The sequence below is a fragment of the Bombus terrestris genome, chromosome 2 (genome assembly GCF_910591885.1).
Source record: "Bombus terrestris chromosome 2, iyBomTerr1.2, whole genome shotgun sequence".
NCBI classification, from domain to species: Eukaryota; Metazoa; Arthropoda; class Insecta; order Hymenoptera; family Apidae; genus Bombus; species Bombus terrestris.
This window is the reverse complement of record NC_063270.1, coordinates 12,887,275-12,914,924: the sequence shown is the minus strand read 5'-3', so window position 1 is coordinate 12,914,924 and position 27,650 is coordinate 12,887,275. Positions and strand designations below refer to the sequence as shown.

The following is a 27,650-nucleotide window of genomic DNA, read 5'->3' as shown; positions in this document are numbered from 1 at the left end:
TAACTTTTTATTAATACTTGTTTATTTCTTCAAATATTTTTATAGTTAAAAATTTAAATTTCTAAAGTTCTTCAGCAATAGCGATTATCATAAGGGATATTTTAGAGAGGTAAATTTAGTAGGATCATAAATAAGCAACCAAAGGACGTCAGACCCCGAATGATTAACAAGATTTTTTTTTTATACAACAAAATAATTCTTCTCTAGTAGTAACTGTTCTTTTTTACCCAATATCGTCGGGATTAATTTTATGTTGGTATTATGTACATTATAATCAACAATTTTATATCACACAATTTGTACACCTAACTAAATTGGGTAATCTTCCATTATTTCTACGGGACCTCGTTTTCGTGCTTTGTAAAATCAAATTGGGGATAATGCTTCTAGAAAACAATGTATCGAATACCATTCAAATGTTTTTACAAAGTACAAACGGTATGAAATTCTTAGTTAGTCTTGTGCATATCAGTATTACATTCCTGACACTTCTCTGTCACGAAACACGATTGCACTCGATATTATCGGGAATGCTACTATATCATATCTCGCTTCTAATTAGACTGTTTCGATTACATCAAATATGTACAGTTTTTGTTCTCTTTTCACCTTAATTAAAATTTAAAAACTAAATACACGCATACACTTATACAATCACACATTATAACACGTACTTTTAGCTTATACGACGTGATATTTGAAAATATGTGATTAATTCCTTTTACTACATTAGCAGTTCAAAGAAATATTCAGATAAAAATTGTGCATGTGAAATGCAAAAAATAGAAAAGTAAAATACAGAAAAATGAATAATACAATAAAAAAAGAAAGGAAAAAATTCTTTAATCACACTACATCACATCGTATAAGCTGCACAAATATGATATACAATGCAACAATACTTAATTTTAAGTAGTGCTAAACATGAATTCATTCTCACACTCCCACACATACATATTTCAAATACATTACATGACTATTTACATAATTGAGCAGAGTCCTGATAACTCTTGCCCTCTTTCCACAGGAGGTAAATTTGAAAGTTTTCTACCTTGCAAAGTAGGTTTGATAGAAGCAGGCACCAAAGGTTCTATTATTTCTTCAGTAGGTGTCTCAACTATAGGTTTTTCTTTTTCCTTTGAATCTTCTGGCTCTTTATTGATACACAATGGTTTCGTAATATTGATTTTAATTCGAGATGGAGCCGCTGGTATCGCCGCAGGCGTAGAATCCAATTCTACATTCCCGTCTATAGAACTCTTCACAGCTGCGTATGTTGTATCAACCGTTGCAGGTTCGGTTATTATACTTTCTTCAGGATCTATATGTAAAATTGTTCCACAAAGTTTTAAAAAATTTATTATATTAAAGTATATATATATATATATATCAATTCGCTTAAATCAATGTTAAAATGTCATAATATTAAAACATGATATTATATATATATATAGCATACAATACGTACCTGGTTCTTGCTCAATAGGTTCTTCTTTAATTTCTATATTAGTAAAATCGAAATGTTCTTCTTCTAATTGTTCCTCAGGTTCGTCAATTGGTTCTTCTTTAATTTTAATATTTTCAAAGGATTTATCCACATTTTCCGTTTCTGGTATTTCCGTTTCAGTTGTATCTTCTTTTTCTATACTTTCCATATCAACATCCTCCTTATTACTATATTCTAATTCTTGTTCTTCCATTTTTTCATTTTGTTCAATATCTGCATTATCTTCAATTATAGTTTCCTCCTCTTTAGTCTCCATTTCAGTAGATTCTTCCGGTACCTTATCTTTTATTATTTCATCTGACGGTTCTGCTGTTTCAAATTCAGTTTTTAATGCTTCCATACTTAATTCATCAGTCTTATTTTCTTCTGCGAACGTTTCATCTGAGCTCTCCTTTTTTTCATCCTCCATTTCCTCTATTGTTTCTTCAAGCGCAGATTTTTCCAAAGCTCTCTAATGGCATAAAGAAAGCAATATATTAATAAATTAATATACAATATATGCAATACAATAAAATATATAATAATACAAATATACAATGGTAAGAACTATAAACATGCAACAAAATTTTATGTAAATGAACATTTCTTATTACCTTACTTCCTAACATATATATGTGAATTAGAAATTATTTTAAATTAAGCACCCAAATTATTTATCTCATAAGATAATGTATGTATTCAATAAAATTTGAATCTTACTAAATAATAAATGTAATCATGACTTTCATTCTTATTTATGCACAAAATGTTAAAAATCAATTCATGACAAAAAGAAATTATATGTTATATACATTTCTATAAAAGGAATCTATAAAATTAAAAAGTTAAATAAAATAAGATATATATTGCAGAGTTTACATTACATCTTTCATTGTCTGTCTAATTACTTCCACTATATCTATAAGTGCGGAAACTTTCTGCAAGTGCAATATGAAAATATGGATTATAAAGAAGCACATACCACGAGACTCTTTTCCTAATTTTTGAAAGAATGCAACAAATGAAGAATTCATTAATAGATTTATATCGATATTATATTCCGATTGATTGATCGGAAATATGATAAAATATTAACAGAAAATACAGGAAGATATAAAAAGATAAAACCAACCTTGTAATCATCAAGACACAATGGATGATAATTCTTTCCTTCAAAGTTAATTGCTGGTCTTAGATGCCACTCCTCCTTTTCTTCATTATAAAATTGTTCAAATGCATCATGACATACTTGACATCTAGAATCCTCATCAGTTCCAGTGGGAACACTAGGCTGTGAGGCTTCTTGAGGAGAATCCTCGGCCGTGATACCTTCTGTATCAGCCGTCTGTTTTTCCGTTTCAAACCAACTTTGTACTAAACAATGTAAATAAGATATTGGGTCTTCCGTTATAAAATAGATTATAAATAATAAAAATAAAAAATTTTTACCTCTATCTTCTAAATCTTCAATTTCTTCAAACTGTATCCAATCACTAACATCATAATACCAAGGCCGTGAATGAGCCTTCCTTGCAGAATCTCTTTCTCGTCTGTTTTGCCTAAAGTGCCAATCTAAATGATGACTGTACCGAGTTGCTAATTCTGGTGCAAATCTGGCACCACAAGAACTACACTGCATGCCACTATACAATGCTGCCGCAATAGCCGATTGCTTACTAAAATAAGGAATATTTCCAATTCAAAATTAATGCAAAATACAATAATTAATTTAAAATAGTGTTTTATTACAATTATACTTACACTTTAAGAGTTTCTGGTTTATCAAATGAAACCGGAATAATTTCTGGTTCCTTCTTTTCTTCCTCTTCTTGTTTCTTTTGTTCAGAAAGATTCGATACAATACCAGTCTCTACTAATCTCTGAAACAGTTCATTCATATTCAGCGGTAATGATAATGGTGGAGCAGTTGTAGGTGGATTTTCAGCTGGTTCAGCTTGATAAGATAATCCAGACGATGGTGCCATTGCAGATGGTAAAGCTGAAGATAACACATCTAATTGCAAATCTGAAACAAAGCAAATTTTCGCTACAAGTCTAATGCAATATTACACAGAAAAATATACTATATTTCGGTCCACATACTATCTTACACATTACATAATGTGTTGTTACAAATATAATATTTACCCGGTTTAGGAGTAGATCTAAGATCGGAACCATCTTGTGACGTTGATTCATGTTCAACAGTAGAAAACTGCGTTGGTGTAGAAGCTGCATCCACTTTCGGCTTTTGTGTCAATAGAGGCGGGGTAGGTGGTGCTTCGATAGGTTCTTCACCTTTCATACCTGCTATCTTAACATATCCTGGTCGGACACCTCTAGGCAGTACCGAAAATCTTATAAAATGCTTTTTATCCCTAACAATAATTGGTTTAGGCAGTCCACCGAATTCCACTTTAAATGGCCGTCCATTTAAAAGAACTGTTTGTAACGAGTCTATAAATTCAAGTGTATGAGGTTTCCCTTCAATTTCAAATCTGTAAATATTTGAATTTGTAAGTATTGTTTTATACATCTTTAGTCTAAAGTTTGTAATAATATGAACACAACTAACATTTGAGGTTTTGCATCTAAAAATACAGGAACCATATTTCGGGCATTAATAATAAGATTAATTTTGGCAACTACTAAGTCTGTTCTCTTTACAGTACCAATCTTAACAAGGGGTGGAGGTCCTTCCAATTTCACGCTAACCTTTTTACCACCAAGATCTACTGTTATTGGCATACCACCGAAATAACACTCATACCATCTATCATCAATATATAACTCTCTCGTTGGTGCACCTAATTTAATTCTGAAAACATAAACAGGTCGATAATATCTTACGCTATATATAAATCTGTTAGTCAAGTGCACGACATTAGGATACATACCTATGAACTTCACCTTCATAAATAAATTCTTTGTAATTATCATTAAATGCACAGGTTATAGTGATCTTATCATCAATTAAAATCCGCCGTATACCATCTTGAAATCCGATTTCTCTTGGATCATCCCAATTCATAAAAACTACTCCAGTTTGACCGTAGTACCTGATTTCACGTGGTATATGCTGTATGTCTATATCTATAGATTTCATAGTATCTCTTGCAATTTCATCTAATAATTTTGAGTCTGGTGGCGGTAATTCACGACTATGAGGATTTGGATTCTTTATCATCGTTGTAGTATAATTTTGATCACCATCTTCGATATCATACTTTGAAGACGAACTTGGCGATACGTTTCTTGAAGCATTCAATGATGACATATTTGTATTTGATATAAGACTTGTCATTGGTCCATTATTTATCATCATTCCAGGTCCGTTCATTCCCGGTAATGATATAGGTGGATTAGGCATGCCCATTGGCCCAAGTGGACCATTAGGTAATAAATTTGACATGAGCGGACCATTAGGTCCCATAGGTCCCATCATTCCAGGTCCTAATCGTGGATTTGGACCAATAGAATGATTGAAGCCACCGTGATATTGATAGTCCGGTCGCATTGGTCCGAAGTGTCTTGGATTTTGCCATGGACCAACTGGTCTAAAATCTGAATTAAAATGTCCTTGTGGTCCACCGTAAGGAGGTCCCGGGGGATGAGCCCATGGTCCTGGTTGTTGCCATGGTTGATTTTGCCATCTAGGGCCATTCGGATTTCTTGCAATAGGATGATCTTTGTTTCTCATCATTTCCTTATCACCAGAAGGACTAAATGTAGACGTACGCTCACCTGGACCCGGTATATCCAAATTTACACCTTTTTCCCATACAATAGAACCTACTTCTTTTTCCTTTCGTTGTGCAGCTCTTAATTTCCGATCTTCGCTCATATGTAAAACTTCTTGAATGAGAGTATTGTATTGAGTTTTAGTAATGGATCCTTGATTCAATTGTTCTGCAGCTTGTTTCATTATTATTTCTATATTTCTGTCTTCATTCTTTTCAGGTTTATCATTTTCTCGACCTCTTCGACCTGATCTGTTATCTTGATCTTCGTTCGATAATGTTCTTCTTCTTTCTTTAGGATCATCCGGAAGTTTGTTATAAAGCCTCAGTCTACCCAATCTATCTCTATTACGATCTCTAGCATCACGCTTATCATCAGTATTATTAGCTTGCTTTTCTCTGTCATTCTTTGATGGTGTCTTTAGTTTTGCCCACCCATCTTTGCCATCTTCACCAGATATTACGGGTGGGGGCGGTGTAGGTGGTCGTCCAGCTTTAGGATGAGTTAATGTTCGCAGATCAACGTCTTCATTTCCAAATAATCTATAAAATTAGAAGAGTTATGTTAACTGTGCACTATATATTTTGTATAGCCAAGGAAGAAAGAAATAAAAATACATACGCATCGAACTTTTCAGCTTTTGTTTTCTTTACTAATGTAGATTCCATGTGTTCTGCAGTTTGTCTTTTGTTAGTATTAACTGCTGGTGGTAATACACGCAAATCTAAGTCCTCTTCTGAAAAAGATTTCGAAGCAAAGTGAAATAACTCGTATATTATACAAGAATTATATGCGTATTTAATTTTACCAACATATAGGATCATTGCATCCTCTTTTGCATGCTAGTTTTATATCTTGAGAAACAAAAAATGTTTGTTCGAAACAGAGAAATAAAGAATATATTATTCATGAATAAAATATATTTTAATGTTTCGCCTTTGAAGATTTAAAATAATATTATAGCTGAAATTGTTCTGATGCAAATCTTTAGAGCTAGGGACATCGTTGTAAACACATATCATAAAAAATTAACTCACCATTAAATAATGCAAAGTATATGATGCATGTGTATTTATAAATAATTTATATTTATGTTGAAAAACGTAAAATATTAACTCACTCTTTTCTAATACAGAAGCGGCTGCACCTGGAAGAGGTAGTGTTGCTCTCAAGTCTTCATCTTTGCTGGATGATTCCAAAGTTGGTTCCACAGCAGTTTGAACGTTTCCAGCATTTGCTGGAGAACGCTCGGGACTAAGACTGCCATCCTTATTACGTCTTACGTAATTTCTTTGTCTAGCATTCGGTCTGATTTCTTTAAATGTAGGTGGGTGAGGAGGAGAGACTATCAATGAACCAGATTGCTCCTCCTCAGTAACACCACTAGAATTGCTTAGACTTAAATTGGATTTTGCATCATTGCGCCTAGGAATTCTATATGGAGGGCTTGGACTGCGTTTTCTCGATTTTGTATTCTTTTTTCGATTTTTAGAGTTTTGGAAGGATTGGGGAGAGGTACGCGAGGATGGTGAACTGTCTCCACTATCTTTTTCACGAGATTTGGACCTAACAGGACTGGCATCTCTGTCGACTTTCGGTATTTTACACGGAGATGTTTGAGGTTGTTTAGATCGCGATTTGTTACCTAGTTTTCTATGCGAGGATTTTGAGGAAGCAGATTTGTCGATTGCCGAAGATGAAGAAGTTCGAGAATTTGAACTCTTCGAGTCTTTCGACTTGGAATCGTTATTTCCACCTCCTCTATTACTCGCAGATAAAGAACTATTGCTACCCATAGATAGACTTTGAGAACCTTTGGAATTATTACTGTTTAGGTTACCACTACTATTACTAGACAATCGAGGGTCTTTCTTTTGACTTGTTCGATGCGACACAGCATCTTTATTTGCGTTACCACTGAAATTTTTATTGTTATTATTATTGTTGAGGTTCGTATTAGCATTATTGTTATTACTAGCGTTTAACGTCGCAGTATCGGAGCCGGCAAGATTTGTCGGAGACTTGTTGATAGTGCTAGTCACAGCCTGTTTCGAAAGTAACTGCTGTTTTAATTGATCTGAAAGTACAGTGTTTGTATGTGCCGCTAACTGCGCTTGGCCTTCACCCCGCGAATCCTTCTGAGTTGGTGTACTTATTCGCTGACGAGGATCCACGCTTGAAACTGGTACATCTTGAGCCGAGGTAGTTTTTAATCTTGGATCACGAGATACCGGTTTAGCTGATGCTACTGCTATACTACTAGCTGGTGCAATTCGTGGGCCATTGTTCGTTCCTGCATTTTTCAGAAGCGAAGCTGCTGCTGCTGGAAACTTCAAATAGGAAAAGTACTGTTAAAAAATAATACATAACGCAATAATTTTGCTTCATAGCATTTTGTGGCACAATGATGAAAATGTATAATCTAAATAACTACCTGTTTTGCTACTTGCTTTGATGCTTGACTTGGCACAGTGGTTGCAACAGGTTTCCCTTGTGTGACAGCTTCTGTGCTTGGCGTAATATGTGTTGTAACTGCAACCTATTCAAAGAAAAAATAATAAAGTTTGGTTAAAATTAAAAAATGCATTTAAAAAGAAGATTATTTTGTAACTCACCAGTTCAGCTTTTAAATTTCCAGCTTGTTTATCAAGTTGCCGCTGTTGTTGTTCTAAATTAGCTTTAGCTTGGAGTAATTCTAATTCAATCTTTTTTTTCTGTAGTTCTATCAGTTCTCGCTGTTTCTTTAATAATTGCTCTCGCATTGCTGCTTCCGTTGGTGTCACAGGATCACCTGGTGGAAGCTTAACAGGTGCTACAATTGGTTGTGAGACAATAGATGTTGCTGATTGTTGGGGCTAGAAATAAAATTGTATGAATTACATTTCAAGCATGAAAATATATTATCTAATCACATATTCGTTATATATACATATATTTCAAGCAAATAAGTTTATTAAACTAACCATTGAAAAAAAACGAGGATTAACATGAATAGATCCAGAAGAAACACTAGTAGGAGAGGCAGTGATTGGCCAGGCAGGATCAATACTTTGCACTCGTACATCCAAAGAAAATAATTTCTTTGCTGGAAATACATCATTCCATGTTTGCCTCAATTTCCACATACTGGCTCTTGTATTCTCATCCACCTAATTATTTATACAAATAATATTGAGTTTTATGTTTCTCCTGTCTTTAGAAAATATTAAGCTTTATACTTTACAGTATACAGAGAGTGTACATACACAAAGTACAATGACCTGATATTGACTAAATGATTATCTTATAGTTCTATGGAATGTAAGTCTTACAATTGCAATACACTTGTTTTTTTTTCAAATATAAATATAGTATAAGACCAAGCAAATTACTTTAAAATAAAACAAGATTATACATATTTAAAAAAGAAAATAGAAATAATTAATATATATTTTTAGATAATATGCATTTTCTAAATAGTAGTTAGTAAACATACCTTTTCAAACACTCCACAAAAAGTATTTACAATATTTTGAGTGAAGAGATTTAAATATGCTCCATTAACATTCTTCACAATCGAATCAATCAAATAAAGGACAGGTAATTTGATATCACTTCTCACCTATTAAAACATAATATAATGTATATGTATCTAAATTTATATCAATAAATTTAAGCTATTATTTTATACCATAATGTATACACAAAGGTGACATAAATACAATTGAAAAACAAAGAAGAAACGGTAATTATACAAATTTCATTTATCTTTATTTGTTTTATTTACTTTTGCTATATTTTAAATAAACAAAGGTATGAAATATAGCTTTGCTAGTTTTAGCACTTATAATGTATAATTCATAAGCATTTAAAAAAATGGGACATATAAATTTTCAAAATTCCAATCTCTTATAGATAGTAAAAAAATAATATTAAATAAGCATGTAACAATGTAAACATAATATATTTTATAATGTACAAAACAACTTATATACTATTTGAACTAATATATTACAAGAGATAAATAACCTTTTGTAGATGATTCTCAACAGCTTGTACAATTGCTGGTGCATGTTCTATGTTATCTTCAGCCAACATAGTAAGCATATTAATTAATGGTTTACTGTTAATCGTCAAATCAGACAACGATGAGATATACTCATCCGCTATTTCCTTAGACTTTGTTGATGTCATGATGTTGTGTTGCCAGTTGATAAATGCAACAAATCTTGGTCAAATTGACAGTGGCAATTATACTGTGACACACAAAGAAACAGATATTAAGAACAATAATATATTTTTTAATATATGAAGGCAATAACATAAACACATAACTCTTATTGATCTTTTATTAAAATAACATATTTAGTGACAAGAATTTATTAATTCTTTATTATGCAACTTTAATAATTGTTTTAAAATATTCTTAATGTGCAATATGTCATACAAAAGTTTGTTAAATTTAAAAAATATTTTATAAGAAGAACTAAATATAAAAACTACAAAATTATAGAAACATTAATATATCTATACATTGAATAGTTACAAATTCACATGTACGCATTCTACAACTTTGGAAAGTAATAACAAATTGTTAACATTATAATTCGATGGACAGTTAAACAATTATTTTTTCTTACATATTTGTGAGATTACAATAAAATTGGAAAATTTTAGCATACAAAAAAATATGGAATATTCTAATCAAAATTATTTGTTATATAAATAAGAATATAGTACACAACAAAATCTTTATTTGATATTAGTTCTTAACTTTTTATGGTTAGACCACTCCACTTTTACTGAATTGCGATATATATAAGACAAAAAAATTGAACATGTATACAATGTCTTAAAATTCAGCTTGTACTAAATAAATTAATGTAATCAATCTTAAAGCATTAACCTGAACAAGAATTAATACGTTATAATCTCTATTTATGTAATATTATCTGAAATCTTTTTACAAAAGATTGATAGACGTCATATACACATATCGATTTTTTCACTGTTTTAACAATTATGCACTTTCCAAAAGTTTTTTTTAACACTACTATTGCAATATCCATGCACGTTCTAGAAGATCAGCACAAATACCTAAGTGTACACGAATAACTAACACGCATCTGGATTTCCTTAACGCTTGACTCGAGCAAGCTTGAACGACATTGATACTATAACTTCACGTTCTATAATGAGTTTTACCGAGAACACTACAAGCGACTCTGGTTAACATTTACCTTTTTAACGCATTTCGAAAAAACAGAAATATCCCCAACCACGATTATTTTGACTTTTCGCGATAATCACGCGGACACTACTGCTACGCCAAACGGGATATCCACGTAAAATGGCTACCATTCCTTTGTACCTTCTAACGGGATTACAAATGTATAACGCTCATCGTGATTGGATAAATTTCTTACTCTGTCGGTTGAATTTCTGTAAAGAACCAATCACATATTCCGTTGCAAAATACAACCAGTTTGCTTAGTATACTAGAAGTTCACAATTTTCCGCACGTGTCGCTAGTGTGCAAAATGGAAGAATATAGATGCGTTTTCATTGAAACGATTCTTATGAGTAATTTATATTGAGACAAAACGACAAAATAAAATTACGAAGTCTATTGAAATTTATTTAATGAATTATTAAAAATATCTTAAATGTTTTCTAGACTTTAACTGTTAATTATTTAATTGTAAAATCATTTTTTTATTTCATAAATATATTATCTATAACATTATTACTTATGATATTGCAAATAGCGATTATTAATTATTATTTTTAATTTTACAGTTATTTAAATATTATCTATACAATTGTAACATACAAAAAATGAAATGGAGTGAAATTATTTAAAAATAAAATAAGAAACGATAGGGAATTTTGAAGTTTATACATATATATGTATGTACAATAGGCAACTTCGAAATTGTATTTTTTCTGAATCATGATAACGTCATAATTGAATGGCGGGGACGAGAGAAAACGTCATTTTGACAGAATGGCAGAAAGTCTGGAAAGTTAGTCACGATTTCTGTTAAGTACTTGTTTCTGTGTTTATTTTATAAAAATGGAACATTGTGTATTCAGTAAATCGTAAAAATAGAGAATACCGAATAGTGTCATGAACAGTTTTCATTAAAGTTAATGGAAAAAAGTGAATTTCATTAGAAAGAAGTACATTATAAAATTTCAGTCCATCGTTACAGTGAACGCTTGCGGAAATTGTACGTGTCGTGCTTGCAGATGCTTCGTTAGTTTTGCATAAGGTTTCTAACCGTAATACGGTACGAATGTGATGGAGGATTACAAATTTCTCTTTAAAGTTGTACTCGTAGGAAATGCGGGTGTCGGCAAAACTTGCCTCGTGCGCAGATTTACCCAGGTATATATGCATACACATTTATATGATTAATTAAATCATATTAGTTATTAACAAAAGCATAAAAAAATTTGTTATAATAAATAAATTCGATTAACTTACATACTTTCTATGTAAGCTGTTCCATCTGTTTTTGTGATATGATAATGCCTTATATGGATTGTCCAGTTAGAAAATAATACTCTAAATATACATTCTTATTTATTAATATATACATTTGTCTTATAGGGATTATTTCCCCCAGGTCAGGGTGCAACAATAGGTGTTGATTTTATGATTAAAACTGTAGAAGTAGAAAATGAGAAAGTTAAGGTATGCATGTGATGTAATGCATTATGATTCATCCAATATATACAGATATACTTTTTCAGAATAATTTTGTGCTGTGCATACTTAATATTGTTCTTCTTTTAGCTTCAAATCTGGGATACTGCCGGTCAAGAAAGGTTTCGTTCAATAACACAAAGTTATTATAGGTCAGCTCATGCTTTGATTTTGGTTTATGATATTTCCTGTCAACCTACATTTGATTGTTTACCAGATTGGTTAAGAGAAATTGAAGAATATGCAAGTAATAAAGTTCTTAGGATATTAGTAGGTAAGTAATATACGTTATTTTTCATAAAATTGTTCTGTTTAAAGCTTTATTCTGAAGAAAATAGAGTTTGAACATGTTTAGTTAAGAATCAGTCTAGTACACATATATGATGAATTTTCAAACTTATTTTTCTCTGAAACAAAGCATCTTTAAAAGAGTTTTGTTCTACATTTCTGACTTATTTTCACACATAGAGTAACTTCTTGTCAATTATTTAGTCTTGTCTAGTCCAGAATTACCCATGTTCAAGTAATCATAATAAGTATATTATATTGACAAATCTTCAATCTCGAATTTCTCGAAATCTAAACAGAAAATCAAAAAGCTTTATTCTATATTTTCATCCACAAAGAATCATATTGTGTCTATTTTTACATATTATTAAGCCAGACACGGTATATTAAATACATTCAATTATTTCTTTAGGTAATAAAATTGATCGAGAAGACAGAGAAATACCAACACATGTAGGAGAAGATTTTGCACAAAGACATGGGATGTACTTTTTAGAAACTTCTGCTAAAGAAGCAGAGAATGTAGAACGGCTATTCATGGAAATAGCAGCTGAACTTATGGAGGTAATAAGATAACCTTTCATAAATAATTTTTATATGAAGATTTAACTGTAATCAAATTGATATATTATTGTAGCAAGCACGCAGTAAAGAATTACCTAGATATGAAACAAATGCAACTTCTATAAATGGAAAAACAACATCAATTGGTGATACAAGTAACTGTGGTTGTAGTCGACTTTCTTAACTAGCTTTTATATCTATTATTAAGTCATTCAGAAAATGCATAATTTCAGTTGCTAAATATGTACGTAGAACACTATCATATAATTTTTATAGAGTACAGGGATTGAATGCAATATTAGTCAATCTTCTGCCACTAAATAAAAAGAATTCTAATATTAGAACATCTTTGATATTATATGTTAGCATCTAGTGTTATATCATGCAGATTATATTGACAATTTTGTTGCAAAAAATATATAATATTTAAGATTAAAACGAAGTTTAAGTATGTTGATAAATATTTATTCTCATATGTGTTCTTATAGATATTAACTAAAGTCTTTTTGTTATAATTTTATGATTGCATTATTTGAATAATAAATAAGTTGGACGCCTGTTTTTTGACATTTAATGTTGTGCCCATAAATGGAAGTTTATTATATGTTCTATAATATTCTTATTATGTCAGAAAGTACAAATAAGTATTTCATATTTGGTGACTGAATATGAAGTCATTACAAATATAAGATTTCTACTAAAAAATGTAAGCCTAATATCGTCCAAGATTTTTCCAAATTCGCAGTATACACAAAAATGTTTGCTGCTTTAAAAGTCAAGTGAAACTTAAAATGAAAGCAAAGTTCCGTATATGTACGATTTATTATAAATAGTAAAAATTATTACGAATAATTTTTTACTTAATCATTGCTTATTATAATAAGTGTGACTAAGATTATGTTAGCAGCATTTACACAGCCAAAGTTTTGTTGTATCTTTTAAGATTTTATTTATAATTCTGGCGGATAATTAATGCTTGTTCCGTCTATGCATTGTTCGACGTTGTATTTTATAGATTTTTATTAGTATTTATGTTTATAAATAAGACATTTGTTATTCGTATTATTATATCAATAACACAATTTTTTAGCACATCACTCTAGTCTTTATACCTTTTTATATTTTAAATACAAAAAATGAATAATAACTTATACCATCTCATGTTTTTTGTGATTACATTATTACGTAATGGTCACCTCCACTTTTTACAAGTTTTCATTAAGAAAATTAAATATATGTACATTATATATTTATTTTTTATATTTCACACAATTTAAAAGTTGAATACTTATAAAATAAAATCATGTATGGATATTTTTCACGAACATATTTGAAATTGTTTATCTATATTTGTATTGACAGCTGTACATCATATAGTTTGTATTAATATTAAATTACAATGCATAGGGAAATAATAAAACATTTCATGTAATTTTTCATTATTATAAAAGTTTTATTTAGTGTATTTAACTTATTTCAAATATATAACGGCATTGTATATTGTATTACTTAAAGTTGTTGTGATTTTTATATAATTATGTTGTTTTAACAGCATAAAGTTTGTAAGTAGATTTTCAAATTACTGTCTACTTGCAACCACTGTGCAATAATATTTATAGTTTTAAATAATATAAAACATGCATAAAAATTTATAATAAAATTATACTGATAAAAACATATCAGTTTGTGTACAGATAAAAGATAATTATAGGAAGCCTGATTTTTAATTTGATTAAACAAAACTCGACAAGAAGATGTCTTATAACAAAAATATTAAATCTATGTATTGTTTGAAACGTAGTCTAAAATATAGAAATAATATATATTGTATGTTATACAAACCAATCAGTAATAGACTTAAAAGGTACTATAATAAATGACAAACGATTTTGTTTAGATTTAACACATTTTTTATTTATAAAACTTTATTTTATACGAAATGTGTTCACATTTTATATCTAATATATACATAATGTAAATTAAAATATATTATAATTGGATATCAGAATGAATTATGTTATAGAAAGTATACTTCATATTATTCTTAATTAGCAAGATTTGCAACGCTCTCCTGCCATATAAATTTGTTGTAAAAGTTTCAAAATTTCACTTAATAATGTTCTACATAAATAAATAAATCAGAAATATGTGTACATTTATTTAAAAGGTTATTTCTTCCAAATGAATGTGATTATTATACTATTAAGTTATATATATATACATATAATTGTAACTTTACTATTTACTTCGTTCTATAAAAATCATTTAAGTACAAAGTGAATAAGATTAGTATCTATAATTTAAATTTCCACTATACATACTGAAAAAAATTATTTAGCTGTACTTGCTGAAGAGATAATTCAAATAATTCTTTTTGTATAGATGAATTCAAAGCATCTGGATGACCTTCACTGCGATAACAATTATTTATATATATACCACCACAATTCTCAACTGCTTTATTTAAAGCTGCATAGACAATTGAAGTAGCCCCTTGTCTGGGAGTCTAAAAAAAAAAAAATTTATTATTTCAATTATAATTATGATACAGTAGAACTTTGTTTATCCGAACAGCTTGGGGGACAAAGTAGAATTTGAAGAGCTACTGCTGAGTTTCAATAGTAGAAGTTGGCGTTCAAACTGAAGTTGAACAACAATTTCAACATAAATTGCGTTAAATTATATATCAGTTTAGACAAAACAGACGGATATGTTGACTTCAGAATACGCATACGTATAATTGAAACTACACTCGAGCGTAGTTTAAATGATAGAGGCTCAGTTACGAGTTCATATAACTGATGGTATATAAAAACTAGTTCCTATAAACGGGCTTCGAAGTTTTACTGCATTTGATTTGGATACATTTACCTTTAAAAAATATCGAGTAAGTAATTTCAATTTCCAAATAAAAGTACGTATAAAAAGTTCTGTATATACTATTCCAGGATGTACAGAATAAACTTGTACGTAATACTGCTTTTCTTCTAGGAGATGCTGTAATCCTTTTGTAAATATTTCTTGTGCCAATTTGCTTTGTGCATATGCAGATTTAGTAAGGAACTTTCTCCTAATTAATGAAGAGAATTTACATCAATGAATCTATGAATTGTAAAAGAGAACCAATATGAAGTGCAAAATAGAATGATATTATAATACTTGTTATTAACATCATTGAAATTAGCTTCCCCCAAGAGGTGAGCGCAGGAAGTAACATTAACAATTCTACTACATCGTTCAGGATGTCCACCAATTTTCAATAATGGCAATAGTAGTGCTGTTAATAAAAAATGTGATAAATAGTTTACAGACCACTGTTCTTCAAAGCCATCTACTGTTTCTTCATAAGGACAAAACATGACACCAGCTACAAATAGTAAAATTATACTAATTTTGATTTAATACCTTTTACATATTTATGTTATTTACTTATTAATTAAGTTACCATTATTAATTAAGATATGAATCTGTTTATAGTCTCTTTTTATCTCCATAGCAAATTGTTTTACGGACTTCAAAGAAGTATTATCAAGTTTATATACTTTTGCTTGTCCACTCTTGACACCAGATTCTCTAATTTGAATTATAGCTTTCTCACCTGCAGAAGGTGTCCTACAAGCTGAAAAATTTTGTATTTTAAAATTTATAGAAAATATTGAAAGAGATAAGTTTCATAAATAAATGGAACTTAATTAGTTTTTAAACTTACCAATTATTACTTCCATATCAAGTTCTAAAAACATTTTTACTACTTCAACTCCTATCCCCCTAGACCCTCCTGTTACAATTGCAATTCTTCCTGGTTGAGGTAAACAATCTTGAGAAAGCAAAGGAAATATATATCAAAATATCATAATTTCTTATTAATTATAAACATTTCATTAATACATTTCATATTATTTTAATATTTATCGACTTTGTATTAAAATATACTAATAGTTTTTTATCTTTTTCTTAAAAAATCCATTTAGTTACATAATGTTAACAGATTATTATAATTTTTATTGTCAGCAGTTACTTTTCATAAAGACATAAATTCCAATATGCTGAATTCACGTCATACCCTAAATTATAAACCTATAGAAAATTTTACAAATGAACCAAACATATTTAAGACTTACCATTTTTGTTTTTTTTGCCCTTTATCCATGTATTTATGATGTCTTTGGTAGCTAGTAAATTATATTTTACGTTCCATAATAATTCTTCGACTATCAAAGGACGATTTTGTCGTAACTTATGATACACAAAACCACTTGCAACTACAGTACAAATCATGCCGATGAGCAGCATTCTTCTAAATTTATTTTTGGCAATTTAAAAATATTTATTTTCTTTTTACAATTTTGAAAACAAATTAATTCTTGTGCTAAAGTAACGATTACGAGTAAAGCAAAGAATCGAGTAAAAATTAGAGTATTTTCTTGCTTCACTCCTTTATACTTGAACTACTTCCGTATGTAAGTTAAAAATATTTGTACCGTTATTTTCATACTTCTAATGTATACTTTGCATTCGTTAAGTATAAATGAAGAATATTTCTCGAATGTATTCATGAGCGTGTATATTACATTATATAATTCGATTTTTCAATAAAAACATCAGTTTCAATTTTATATTAATTATAAAGGAAATATATCTTCATTAGGTACTACTTTAATATTTATTTAATTTAAGCAATAATTGTAATATCACAATTTACGATTATGATATTATGGTTATTGCTTATTAAAAAATTATTAAAAAGCATTTTACAAATCATATTTCCTTACTTAAATCGAATTTACCAATAAATAAAAGTCAAATGCTTTTTTTATCATCGTTCCCGCGAATAATATGTTGTAAAATATTCATTTTTAATTAAAATATCTCATAACCTTCTAATTCTCAAAAATATCCTTAAATCTATAACATATCTTCATTAATAAAGATTGATTAAAAATACATATCTATAGATCGCAATAATTTTTTCGAATTATTAAAACACAAGTGCATATAATATCAATGCGTGTAGTTACAAATCAAAATTAATTACAAATTAAGATACATGATTACTTAAGCTATAATAATATATTAATAAATATGTATTTACGTTGCAGATAATGTACGTAATGAATGCATCGGTAAAAAGTTATTATTTCTAAAATGCAAAGAATGTTAAAATAAAAACACCGTTTACATAGCGTATCTTTTTTCTTCAAAAACTAATTGTTTTATAATTCAATAAAATACCAGTAGAGTGCGGTAACCACAACGGATAACCACATCCACACCATCTATCAGAGAAGTTAGAAATCTTTCACTCGAAACTCAAAGTAATTATTAAGATATCTGAGGAAATTATACATATGTAGGTAGTAAATTTACGCAGATGCACTACGTTATTGTATTCATTGCAATTTCCGTTTATGCAAGTGTTTGTAGAAATTGAAATTTTTTTATTTAGTGAACAAGCGTTTAATTACAAAGTAAGTACCATTTAAATGATTGCAATTGAAAAATAATTCATTGATGCAAAATATAGTTTGTAAATAGGAATTTGATACCTAATAAAAAATTGGGTTAAATATTTCCTAAAAGCATTCATTTTTGTTTATACCTTATAGGATTTAAAACTTTTCCTAGTAATAGTAAAACTAATAAATTTTTAACCTATATATGAGGTATTGTATATTTCACATTTTATTCAAATTGGTTGCTTTCACTTTAGAAAATAGGACGCGATTTACATATTTATGCCATATTTTTTAATGTGTTTTTCAATAATTATTTTTAATGTAATGAAAATGTGAAAGATTTCATATAAATAATACAGAATCTAGAAATTATAAGGTTTGAATTATCTTTAATATACAGAATGGCAGATACTGCAAGTGCAACACCAGAAGATACTTCAGTACACATGGAGAAAGGCTGGTTTGCTTTGAAGCAACACATCATTGATAATAAGATTAAAGTTGGATTATGGGTTACAAGACTTTTCACTCTTATATTTACTATTGGTTATATCATTCCAATATTTGGGTATGTTGTTACAAATTATTTTATCGTATGAATCAGAAAATTAAATTTTATATTTTATATTTCAGTAATTCTTATAATATTTATTATAAAGTATTAATGAGTAATGCAGCAACTAGTGCATTACGCCTGCACCAAAGAGTGCCACATGTTCAATTGAATCGACAATTTTTGGAACATTTATTTATTGAAGATTCCTGCCATTATTTATTTTATTCTTTAATATTCCTCTATACTGCTCCTGTTACATGTATCCTTTTTATATGATAATAGATATAAAGTAAGACACTTCTTGACTTAGATAGATTTGTCACAAAATGTAATAGAATTATTTTTCCTCAATTATTAATTAGTGGTGTTAACTCCTATATTTTTATTTGCATTGATGCATTTTGCTAGTGGTTCTCTTATATTGCTTGATGTAAGTAGAAAGGTTTCATTTTTCAATGCTGAGTCATATCATGTTAACATAACTCTATGATGCACAGTCATCGTTGTGGTAACTAGTAGTTATTTTGTTCTTTTTTAATTAAGTGTTTAGGACAAAATAGTTGGTGGGGAGCACGCCTGTTAATATCTCTGGTGGAGTTTCAATCACGAAATATTTTACGACTTTGTGCATTATCTGAGATAATTATCTTACCTTTCACAGTTCTTCTTGTATTTACGTACGTACTAACATTTATTAATTTTCTGAAATTAGATATACAAATAATTTATAAAAGCAACTTTTTACAGGGGACGTGCTGGTTTATTGACACCATTTATTTATTTCCAATTCTTAAAATTCCGTCTCGCATCACAAAGAAATCCTTTCACCCGTAATGTTTTCTATGAAATCAGAAATGGACTAAGTTCAGTCTCAAGAAAACCAACAATGCCAGTCATAGTACGACGAATAATTGAAGGTCTATTATCACTTACACAACAAATGGCTCCTGTGCGTCAGTAATTTTTCAGTTGAAACAGGTGTATTATATTATAAAAACAAATTTCCTAGGGTTCTAGGGTCCATGTAATAATTTCACATAACTGAATGACAAATTGAGTGCAAATGTAAAAAACAACAAACTTATGATCTGTTATTCAAAATGAATATGAGAAATACTAAATATTTAAAAATTTTAATTAATATTTGTGCCTCTTTTTGAACATCATAAATGACAACAAGTTCTTTGGGGACTGTTTCATACAGTTTATTGAGGGATTAGATTTAGAATTTATTTACTAAACACCAAAATAAGTATATAAATAAATAATTATAATAATTGAATTTTTAATATTTCATGATCTATAATATCGATCTGCAATAAGATTATAATTATGTACTTTTAAATCATGTAGAATTTAAATGAGTGCAAAGTACAATGTGTTCCATACAGTGAATATATTTAAAATGTAATCTTATGTATTGTATTTTTCAGTTCTTAAAATTTCAATATTGTTACTTAGTTACTAAACAATAATTAAATTTGTATTATGATATATGCAGAGAACTATGGAAATATTCACTAACGTGTATTAAGTTGTAACATTTAAAATGTCAAATTCCGAGGTTTCAATTTTTTAAATCTTTCTTTCTAATAGTTATTCTTATCTTTGTAACTTATTTTATATAAGATTTTAATTTTTACGTATATAAATGCATCTACTTTAAAACTCAGTGGATTAAAAATAGACGACACTTTATATGTTATAACATAATACGTAATATTTCATATTACCAGATATATTTTCGTATTTTTTAAAGCGTCTTTGATCGTTTAAACTAACCCCCTCCACATTTTTCGGGAAAGGATCAATGAATATTGAAAGCATATTAACGAAATAATTTTTTTATTATTTCATACAAATATGGGTCATTCTATGAATTTCCTGGTAAAATGGTATTTAGCAGTGGATAATTGTCTCAGTCGTAGTTATTGTTGAAAGATACCTTAAAATAATTTTATGACAAACGAATGTTATTTAGAAATTATATTAAATAGTCATTTACAATAAAGTTTATTTATATTTACATATAAATTACACCGCAAGTGGTATTGGTTGTGGCAAATCCTTCGATGCTTTCACTTCAGATGTCGGTTGTGAAGGAAACACCTCATCTTTTGGTTCAACAATTGACACAGAATCTGGGAGAGGTTTTTTAGGGCCTGTCTTGCCATGAGGATCATAGGGCAGCATAATCTTCACTTTGATACCAAGTACACCTAACAAGAAATAATAAATTAAGTTAGAACCTGTTTTTACCATTAATTTGTTGCCAAACATACCTTGTCGAAGAAGGACATGACGGGTTGCAGTGTTTACATATTCGTTGGTTGGCTCCCCAGAATGAATCATCAAACCATCAACGAATTTCATGGATTTTGCTCTCTGTCCACGCAATTTGCCACTAACAACCACTTCGCAACCCTTTGCTCCTGATTCCATAATAAAGCGCAGAACTCCATAGCAAGCCCTGTAATTGTATAGAAATAGTACAATTTATATGCAAGAAGTTTACATAAATTATATAAATGTTTAAACTAACCTTCGTACAGCTAAACCTCCAATTAACTTGAAACGCAGAGATTCTGCTTGTGCGATAGCGCAAAGACCTCGTGTCGCAACTTTCTCAGCATACAACTCGATGTTCTGTGCTTCTTTAAAGTTAAATCGTTTTTGAACCACAGAAGTTAACTCTCTGATTCTCCGACCCTTTTCTCCGAGAACGCTCTGGGTATGCGTTGCCAATAATATAATTTCTGTACGATGAGGAGTAACACGTACCTCTACCCCTGAATAGCCATCCTCCGAAAGTTCACGAGTTAAAAACTCGTTTAATTCGGCTTTGAAGACTCCGTCTCCGACAAACTAAAAAACAGAAATATTAAACAAATAATTACATTTTATACGATTCTAAAAGGTTGCAAATTAACCCGTAAGTATGCGGTCTATTGATATAAACGTAATTTAACCGAATGTAAAGTAGAGCTATGACTAACATATTTCGTTTAATATGATAATGCACATAAATTATTTCAATGTCCATGGAATATTAAAAATGTTTGAGACATAAGGTGTAGGTTACGTGTATGGAACGAAAACACCGCGAATGTGATCATTTCATACGTTATTTATATTTTCTTTTGAACAAAATATTTCTTATATAACTTTAATTATCATAGCGGGCATCATATCTTTACAAATCATTATACATAAATTATGAAAATATAATAAACCTTTCTTTTCTTCGAAATAGAACGGCTGTCCATGTTTGACGCTGACAACACGAAAGGAATCGAAAACGGAAAAGGCACAACTGGAAGCGGAAATAATATGTTTGCACGTTGTACATGATGTCATGCGAGGGTTAAATTAATGTTCCTGGTAAAAAGATATTGGTTATAAATATTGACAAGGGGTATCCCTTTTTCTCAAAAAATGTTAACATTTTTTTTTCAATATGAGAAAATTAAAATCGAAATAGTTTAATATTATTAGTGGATTCATGAGTCTAGAAGGAAGTTAAGAAAAACACTAGATCTTTCAAACGTACTTTTACATACAATATACAGCGAAATATCTAAATGCCTTCTTTGGAATAATTATCTTAAAACAAATATGCATGTAGTTAAACGATAACTTCACTGGATAACCCTTACCCCTAATGTCTTATTTGTTTGTATGTAAAAAAAGGATAAACATATTATTGCGTACAATTTTACGTAAAACAGTAATGTAACAGCATAAATATAATGAAAGAACACTTTGGAATAACATGATGTATAAAAAACTATTGCAAAAGAATAAATATTTTTCTTGTGTGAATTACAATAGAAGACAGATCATTTTATATATTTTAATTTTTACGTGTATAAATGCATCTACTTTAAAAATTAGTGGATTAAAAATAGAGGACACTTTATATGTTATAACGTAATAAGTAATATTTCATACTATCAGATATATTTTCGTATTTTTTAAATCGTCTTTGATGGTTTACACTAACCCTGTCCACTTCTTTCGAGAAAGGATCAATGAGTATTGAAAGCATATTAACGAAATAATTTTTTTATTATTTCATACAAATATGGGTCATTCTATGAATTTCCTGGTAAAATGGTATTTAGCAGTGGATAATTGTCTTAGTCGTAGTTATTCTTGAAAGATACTTTAAAATAATTTTATCACAAACGAATGTTATTTAGAAATTATATTAAATAGTTATTTACAATAAAATTTATTTACATTTACATAAAAATTACACTGCAAGTGGTATTGGTTGTGGTAAATCCTTCGATGCTTTCACTTCAGATGTCGGTTGTGAAGGAAATACCTCATCTTTTGGTTCAACAATTGACACAGAATCTGGGAGAGGTTTTTTAGGGCCTGTCTTGCCATGAGGATCATAGGGCAGCATAATCTTCACTTTGATACCAAGTACACCTAACAAGAAATAATAAATTAAGTTAGAACCTGTTTTTACCATTAATTTGTTGCCAAACATACCTTGTCGAAGAAGGACATGACGGGTTGCAGTGTTTACATATTCGTTGGTTGGCTCCCCAGAATGAATCATCAAACCATCAACGAATTTCATGGATTTTGCTCTCTGTCCACGCAATTTGCCACTAACAACCACTTCGCAACCCTTTGCTCCTGATTCCATAATAAAGCGCAGAACTCCATAGCAAGCCCTGTAATTGTATAGAAATAGTACAATTTATATACAAGAAGTTTACATAAATTATATAAATGTTTAAACTAACCTTCGTACAGCTAAACCTCCAATTAACTTGAAACGCAGAGATTCTGCTTGTGCGATAGCGCAAAGACCTCGAGTCGCAACTTTCTCAGCATACAACTCGATGTTCTGTGCTTCTTTAAAGTTAAATCGTTTTTGAACCACAGAAGTTAACTCTCTGATTCTTCGACCCTTTTCTCCGAGAACATTCTGGGTATGCGTTGCCAACAATATAATTTCTGTACGATGAGGAGTAACACGTACCTCTACCCCTGAATAGCCATCCTCCGAAAGTTCACGAGTTAAAAACTCGTTTAATTCGGCTTTGAAGACTCCGTCTCCGACAAACTAAGAAACAGAGATATTAAACAAATAATTACATTTGATATATAAAAGGTTAAGGTATTTGATTCTAAAAGGTTGTAAATTAACCTGTAAGTACGCGTCTATTGATATAAACGTAATTTAATTGAATGTAAAGTAGAACTTTGACTAACATATTTCGTTTAATATGATAATGCACATAAATTATTTCAATGTCCATGGAATATTAAAAATGTTTGAGACATAAGGTCACGTGTATGGAACGAAAACACCGCGAATGTGATCATTTCATACGTCATTTATATTTGCTTTTGGACAAAATATTTCTTATATAACTTTAATTATCATAGCGGACATCATATCTTTACAAATCATTATACATAAATTATGAAAATATAATAAACCTTTCTTTTCTTCGAGATAGAACGGCTGTCCATGTTTGACGCTGACAACACGAAAGGAATCGAAAACGGAAAAGGCACAACTGGAAGCGGAAATAATATGTTTGCACGTTGTACATGATGTCATGCGAGGGTTAAATTAATGTTCCTGGTAAAAAGATATTGGTTATAAATATTGACAAGGGGTATCGCTTTTTCTCAAAAAATGTTAACATTTTTTTTTCAATATGAGAAAATTAAAATTGAAATAGTTTAATATTATTAGTGGATTCATGAGTCTAGAAGGAAGTTAAGAAAAACACTAGATCTTTCAAACGTACTTTTACATACAATATACAGCGAAATATCTAAATGCCTTCTTTGGAATAATTATCTTAAAACAAATATGCATGTAGTTAAACGATAACTTCACTGGATAACCCTTACCTCTAATGTGCCATTTGTTTGCATGTAAAAAAAGGATAAACATATTGTTAAGTACAATTTTACGTAAAACAGTAGTGTAACAGCATAAATGTAATGAAAGCATAAATGTACACTTTGTAAAGTCATGTAAATAACATGTATATATATCATGTAAATAACATGATATATATAGAGAACTATTGCAAAAGTATAAATATTGTATTTGTCAGTTACTCTTCTTTATTCAGAAAATATGAAGATATTGACCACCATTATGATACTAATTAAATTTATTTCTTACGGTCCTGATGCTATCAACATACACATACATATTGTAATACACCTGTATATGAATGGTATGTGCGTACATTATATTGAGTGATGCAATCAAGATATACATGTGTATATGTTTTGTTGCTTTGTCGTGAAGTATCTTGCTCCGTAAGTATGTTGTACCCTCGATATGGAGTGGCGGACAGTGGCAGTTATAGTGTTGGTAGTGATTTTATGCTTTTTGGCGATACCCATTAGGGTGAGCCCTGATACTAGCAATGGAGATCTTAAGCTTTTTCAGAATTATGTCATGCGCTATAATAAATCTTATAGAAACAATCCAACGGAATACGAGGAACGGTTTAAGCGATTTCGGGTAAGCTACAAGAGATTACTGTTTGTGAGGCTACTATATAATCAGTAGAATAATTCGCATGATTGTAAGTATTGACTATGTCACATTCGTTACTGGGTGTAAGTTTTGAAAATTTCCCGCGTCCTTACGGATCACTCCTGTTTTATTTTTATTTATTTTATTGTCTATAAATTTTCGAAATGATGATATTCATTTAGATGAAAAATGGACCAGTTTGATAACGTAATATTAAGTATGTTTACAGAATTGAGAATCAATTATAAAATTCAGAAGTTATTATCAAGCAACATTATGTTTGATAAAACTAAAAGTTACCCAGTGCTCATAATAGAACGCACGTGTATGACAAAATAAAGAAAACAATAAATTATCTTTTCAAACTAAATTGAAGCTGAAAAAAGCACATAAAGTTAATTATGTTTCTATTACAGAAGTCGTTGCGGCATATAGAAAAGATGAATGGTCTTCGACCATCACAAGAAAGCGCTTATTATGGACTCACTGAATTTTCTGATATGTCAGAAGATGAATTTCTGTCGCTAACTCTCTTACCTGACTTATCAGCACGGGGTGAGCAATAAAATCTTTTGAAAGTAACATGATTTTTTAAAAGCAATCTTGAAACATGAAATTCAAATTAAAACTAGTTCATGCTAAAAGTTTTGTGATATTGATTTCATTACATTGATATGAACAAAAAAGTCATGATACAACATAGATATTTAATGTGAATAAATAAATAATTCGTTAGGAGAGAAGCACGCGAATGAATCTTATCATCGCCGACATCATTTGTTGCAATCTACTAACCGGGTGAAAAAATCGGTTAGTATACCTTTAAGATTCGATTGGAGAGATAAAGGAGTAATTACGCCAGTACGAAGTCAAGGATCTTGTGGTGCTTGTTGGGCTTTCAGCACCATTGAAGTGGTTGAATCGATGTATGCAATCAAAAATGGAACTTTGTATATGCTGAGCGTACAAGAAGTAGGATATTTAATATATGTTCTTAATTGTGGTAAAAAATGAAGGTAAAAATCTTTTTTCTGATTTCTTTGATAGATGATTGACTGTGCGAAAAACAAAAATTTTGGATGCGAGGGAGGGGACATATATAGCTTGCTCTCGTGGTTGTTAGCGTCTAAAGTTCAAATATTTCAAGAGTCAACTTATCCGCTTGTAGGAAAGACGAGTATGTGTAAACTCGGGAAGTAAGTATATTGAAATAAATAAAAATATATTTAAAGGATATGGAACACGGACAACAACTAATTTTAAGATATTGTTATTGCAGAATGATAGATAACGCATTTGGTGTAAAAATACGGGATTTTAATTGTGATAAGTAAGAAAATTGCATTATATATTACATAACATTAACAATTTCAAATGAAAGATTATATTTAAGTATTAGACATTTTCAATCGGTAAAAAAAATGAGACATAACGTATTATGGCATAAATGTGTGTTGTTTTGTACATGTATAATTAGCTATAAATGTCTTTCTTACATAAGCTAACCGGTTTGTGTTATTTGTATGACATGAGAAAGTTTCTTCTTCTTCTTACGAATCTAATTGAATGAAAAGTTACTTGAAAAGTTAATCAAATTTTGCTAACTTAAAATTTGGATAAAAAGTTTTCATTTGTTTGTTAACTAAATAGCTGTTATCTATAACGAATAATATTCGCCTGCAGCGTTTGCCGTTAAGAAGATTAAAGGTTTAACGGACTTTAGTTTCGTAGATGCAGAAGATGAGCTGTTGATAAAAGTGGCCACTCATGGACCAGTGGCGGCAGTAGTAAACGCTTTATCTTGGCAAAATTATTTAGGTGGTGTAATACAATATCACTGTGATAGTACCTATGATAATCGGAATCATGCTGTGCAGATAATAGGATACGACAAATCAGCTGCCATACCACATTATATTATAAAAAATTCATGGGGAACAAACTTCGGCGATAAAGGTTATATGTACATAGCAATAGGCAATAATTTATGCGGTACGGGCTTCTTATTTTGTATTTACACATAATGGAAACTTATTAATTTTATATCGAATCTTTTTTTTGTTAACAGGCATAGCGAATGAAGTTTCGTCATTAGATATTCTTTAAGGTGATCTTTATAAATGGAGATGTTTGAAAAAAGTATTTTATATATCGGTCCTAAGATGTATAGATGTGTTAGAAAGCGACTATAATATTAATAACAATAACATTCATAAGATTGTATTTCCAATATTTGTTATACAATTGCGGCCATTTGTATATTTTTTACAAATATTCTAATATATATGTTAAAGTAAAATAAAATAAAATAGAGATTTATGTCGTCGTTTCTATAT

General features: G+C 29.8%; 7 protein-coding genes across 10 annotated transcripts; 3 read left to right on the top strand and 4 right to left on the bottom strand.

Moving 5' to 3' along the window:
- Window positions 1-148: 148 nt before the first annotated feature.
- LOC100651069 lies at window positions 149-10,592 on the bottom strand. Of its 3 annotated transcripts, none has more exons than XM_048412437.1 (17): window positions 10,447-10,592; window positions 9,236-9,462; window positions 8,703-8,828; window positions 8,191-8,376; window positions 7,843-8,082; window positions 7,662-7,766; window positions 6,348-7,557; window positions 5,849-5,963; window positions 4,384-5,769; window positions 4,062-4,304; window positions 3,635-3,984; window positions 3,248-3,512; window positions 2,936-3,162; window positions 2,619-2,860; window positions 2,469-2,483; window positions 1,469-1,958; window positions 149-1,321 (listed from the first exon to the last, which is right to left on the bottom strand). In XM_048412437.1, the coding sequence occupies exons 2-17, from the start codon at window positions 9,398-9,400 to the stop codon at window positions 981-983; spliced, it is 5,706 nt and encodes a 1,901-aa protein (XP_048268394.1). In that variant the 5' UTR covers window positions 9,401-9,462; window positions 10,447-10,592; the 3' UTR covers window positions 149-980. The 3 variants fall into 3 exon arrangements, with proteins under 3 accessions (XP_048268394.1, XP_048268396.1, XP_012174738.3); XM_048412439.1 differs by lacking the exon at window positions 10,447-10,592 and adding an exon at window positions 10,304-10,440; XM_012319348.3 differs by lacking the exon at window positions 2,469-2,483.
- A 562-nt stretch (window positions 10,593-11,154) lies between these two features.
- On the top strand, window positions 11,155-13,931 carry LOC100651314 (ras-related protein Rab-30). The gene is made up of 5 exons (XM_003393748.4): window positions 11,155-11,597; window positions 11,823-11,906; window positions 12,009-12,192; window positions 12,619-12,770; window positions 12,844-13,931. The coding sequence occupies exons 1-5, from the start codon at window positions 11,511-11,513 to the stop codon at window positions 12,952-12,954; spliced, it is 618 nt and encodes a 205-aa protein (XP_003393796.1). The 5' UTR covers window positions 11,155-11,510; the 3' UTR covers window positions 12,955-13,931.
- A 969-nt stretch (window positions 13,932-14,900) lies between these two features.
- Window positions 14,901-18,025, bottom strand: LOC100651190 (retinol dehydrogenase 12-like). The gene is made up of 7 exons (XM_003393747.4): window positions 17,863-18,025; window positions 16,892-17,067; window positions 16,480-16,587; window positions 16,216-16,389; window positions 15,930-16,137; window positions 15,642-15,840; window positions 14,901-15,276 (listed from the first exon to the last, which is right to left on the bottom strand). The coding sequence occupies exons 1-7, from the start codon at window positions 17,889-17,891 to the stop codon at window positions 15,082-15,084; spliced, it is 1,089 nt and encodes a 362-aa protein (XP_003393795.1). The 5' UTR covers window positions 17,892-18,025; the 3' UTR covers window positions 14,901-15,081.
- Window positions 18,026-18,069: 44 nt separating this feature from the next.
- Window positions 18,070-19,919, top strand: LOC100651553 (Krueppel homolog 2). The gene is made up of 6 exons (XM_003393750.4): window positions 18,070-18,238; window positions 18,627-18,794; window positions 18,860-19,041; window positions 19,145-19,212; window positions 19,326-19,459; window positions 19,530-19,919. Exons 2-6 carry the CDS (start codon window positions 18,628-18,630, stop codon window positions 19,741-19,743), a joined length of 765 nt encoding a protein of 254 aa, XP_003393798.1. The 5' UTR covers window positions 18,070-18,238; window position 18,627; the 3' UTR covers window positions 19,744-19,919.
- A 691-nt stretch (window positions 19,920-20,610) lies between these two features.
- LOC100651434 (40S ribosomal protein S3-like) lies at window positions 20,611-22,174 on the bottom strand. The gene is made up of 5 exons (XM_003393749.4): window positions 22,016-22,174; window positions 21,325-21,647; window positions 21,065-21,252; window positions 20,810-21,001; window positions 20,611-20,727 (listed from the first exon to the last, which is right to left on the bottom strand). The coding sequence occupies exons 1-4, from the start codon at window positions 22,046-22,048 to the stop codon at window positions 20,817-20,819; spliced, it is 729 nt and encodes a 242-aa protein (XP_003393797.1). The 5' UTR covers window positions 22,049-22,174; the 3' UTR covers window positions 20,611-20,727; window positions 20,810-20,816.
- Window positions 22,175-22,831: 657 nt separating this feature from the next.
- LOC100650837 (40S ribosomal protein S3) lies at window positions 22,832-24,388 on the bottom strand. Of its 2 annotated transcripts, none has more exons than XM_003393745.4 (4): window positions 24,249-24,388; window positions 23,546-23,868; window positions 23,286-23,473; window positions 22,832-23,222 (listed from the first exon to the last, which is right to left on the bottom strand). In XM_003393745.4, exons 1-4 carry the CDS (start codon window positions 24,279-24,281, stop codon window positions 23,038-23,040), a joined length of 729 nt encoding a protein of 242 aa, XP_003393793.1. In that variant the 5' UTR covers window positions 24,282-24,388; the 3' UTR covers window positions 22,832-23,037. The 2 variants fall into 2 exon arrangements, with proteins under 2 accessions (XP_003393793.1, XP_048268336.1); XM_048412379.1 differs by lacking the exon at window positions 24,249-24,388 and adding an exon at window positions 23,953-23,978.
- Window positions 24,389-24,949: 561 nt separating this feature from the next.
- LOC100650715 (cathepsin O) lies at window positions 24,950-27,649 on the top strand. Its single transcript, XM_003393744.4, has 7 exons — window positions 24,950-25,299; window positions 25,731-25,869; window positions 26,051-26,286; window positions 26,362-26,510; window positions 26,594-26,644; window positions 27,038-27,306; window positions 27,383-27,649. The coding sequence occupies exons 1-7, from the start codon at window positions 25,114-25,116 to the stop codon at window positions 27,418-27,420; spliced, it is 1,068 nt and encodes a 355-aa protein (XP_003393792.1). The 5' UTR covers window positions 24,950-25,113; the 3' UTR covers window positions 27,421-27,649.
- The last annotated feature ends 1 nt before the right edge of the window (window position 27,650 follows it).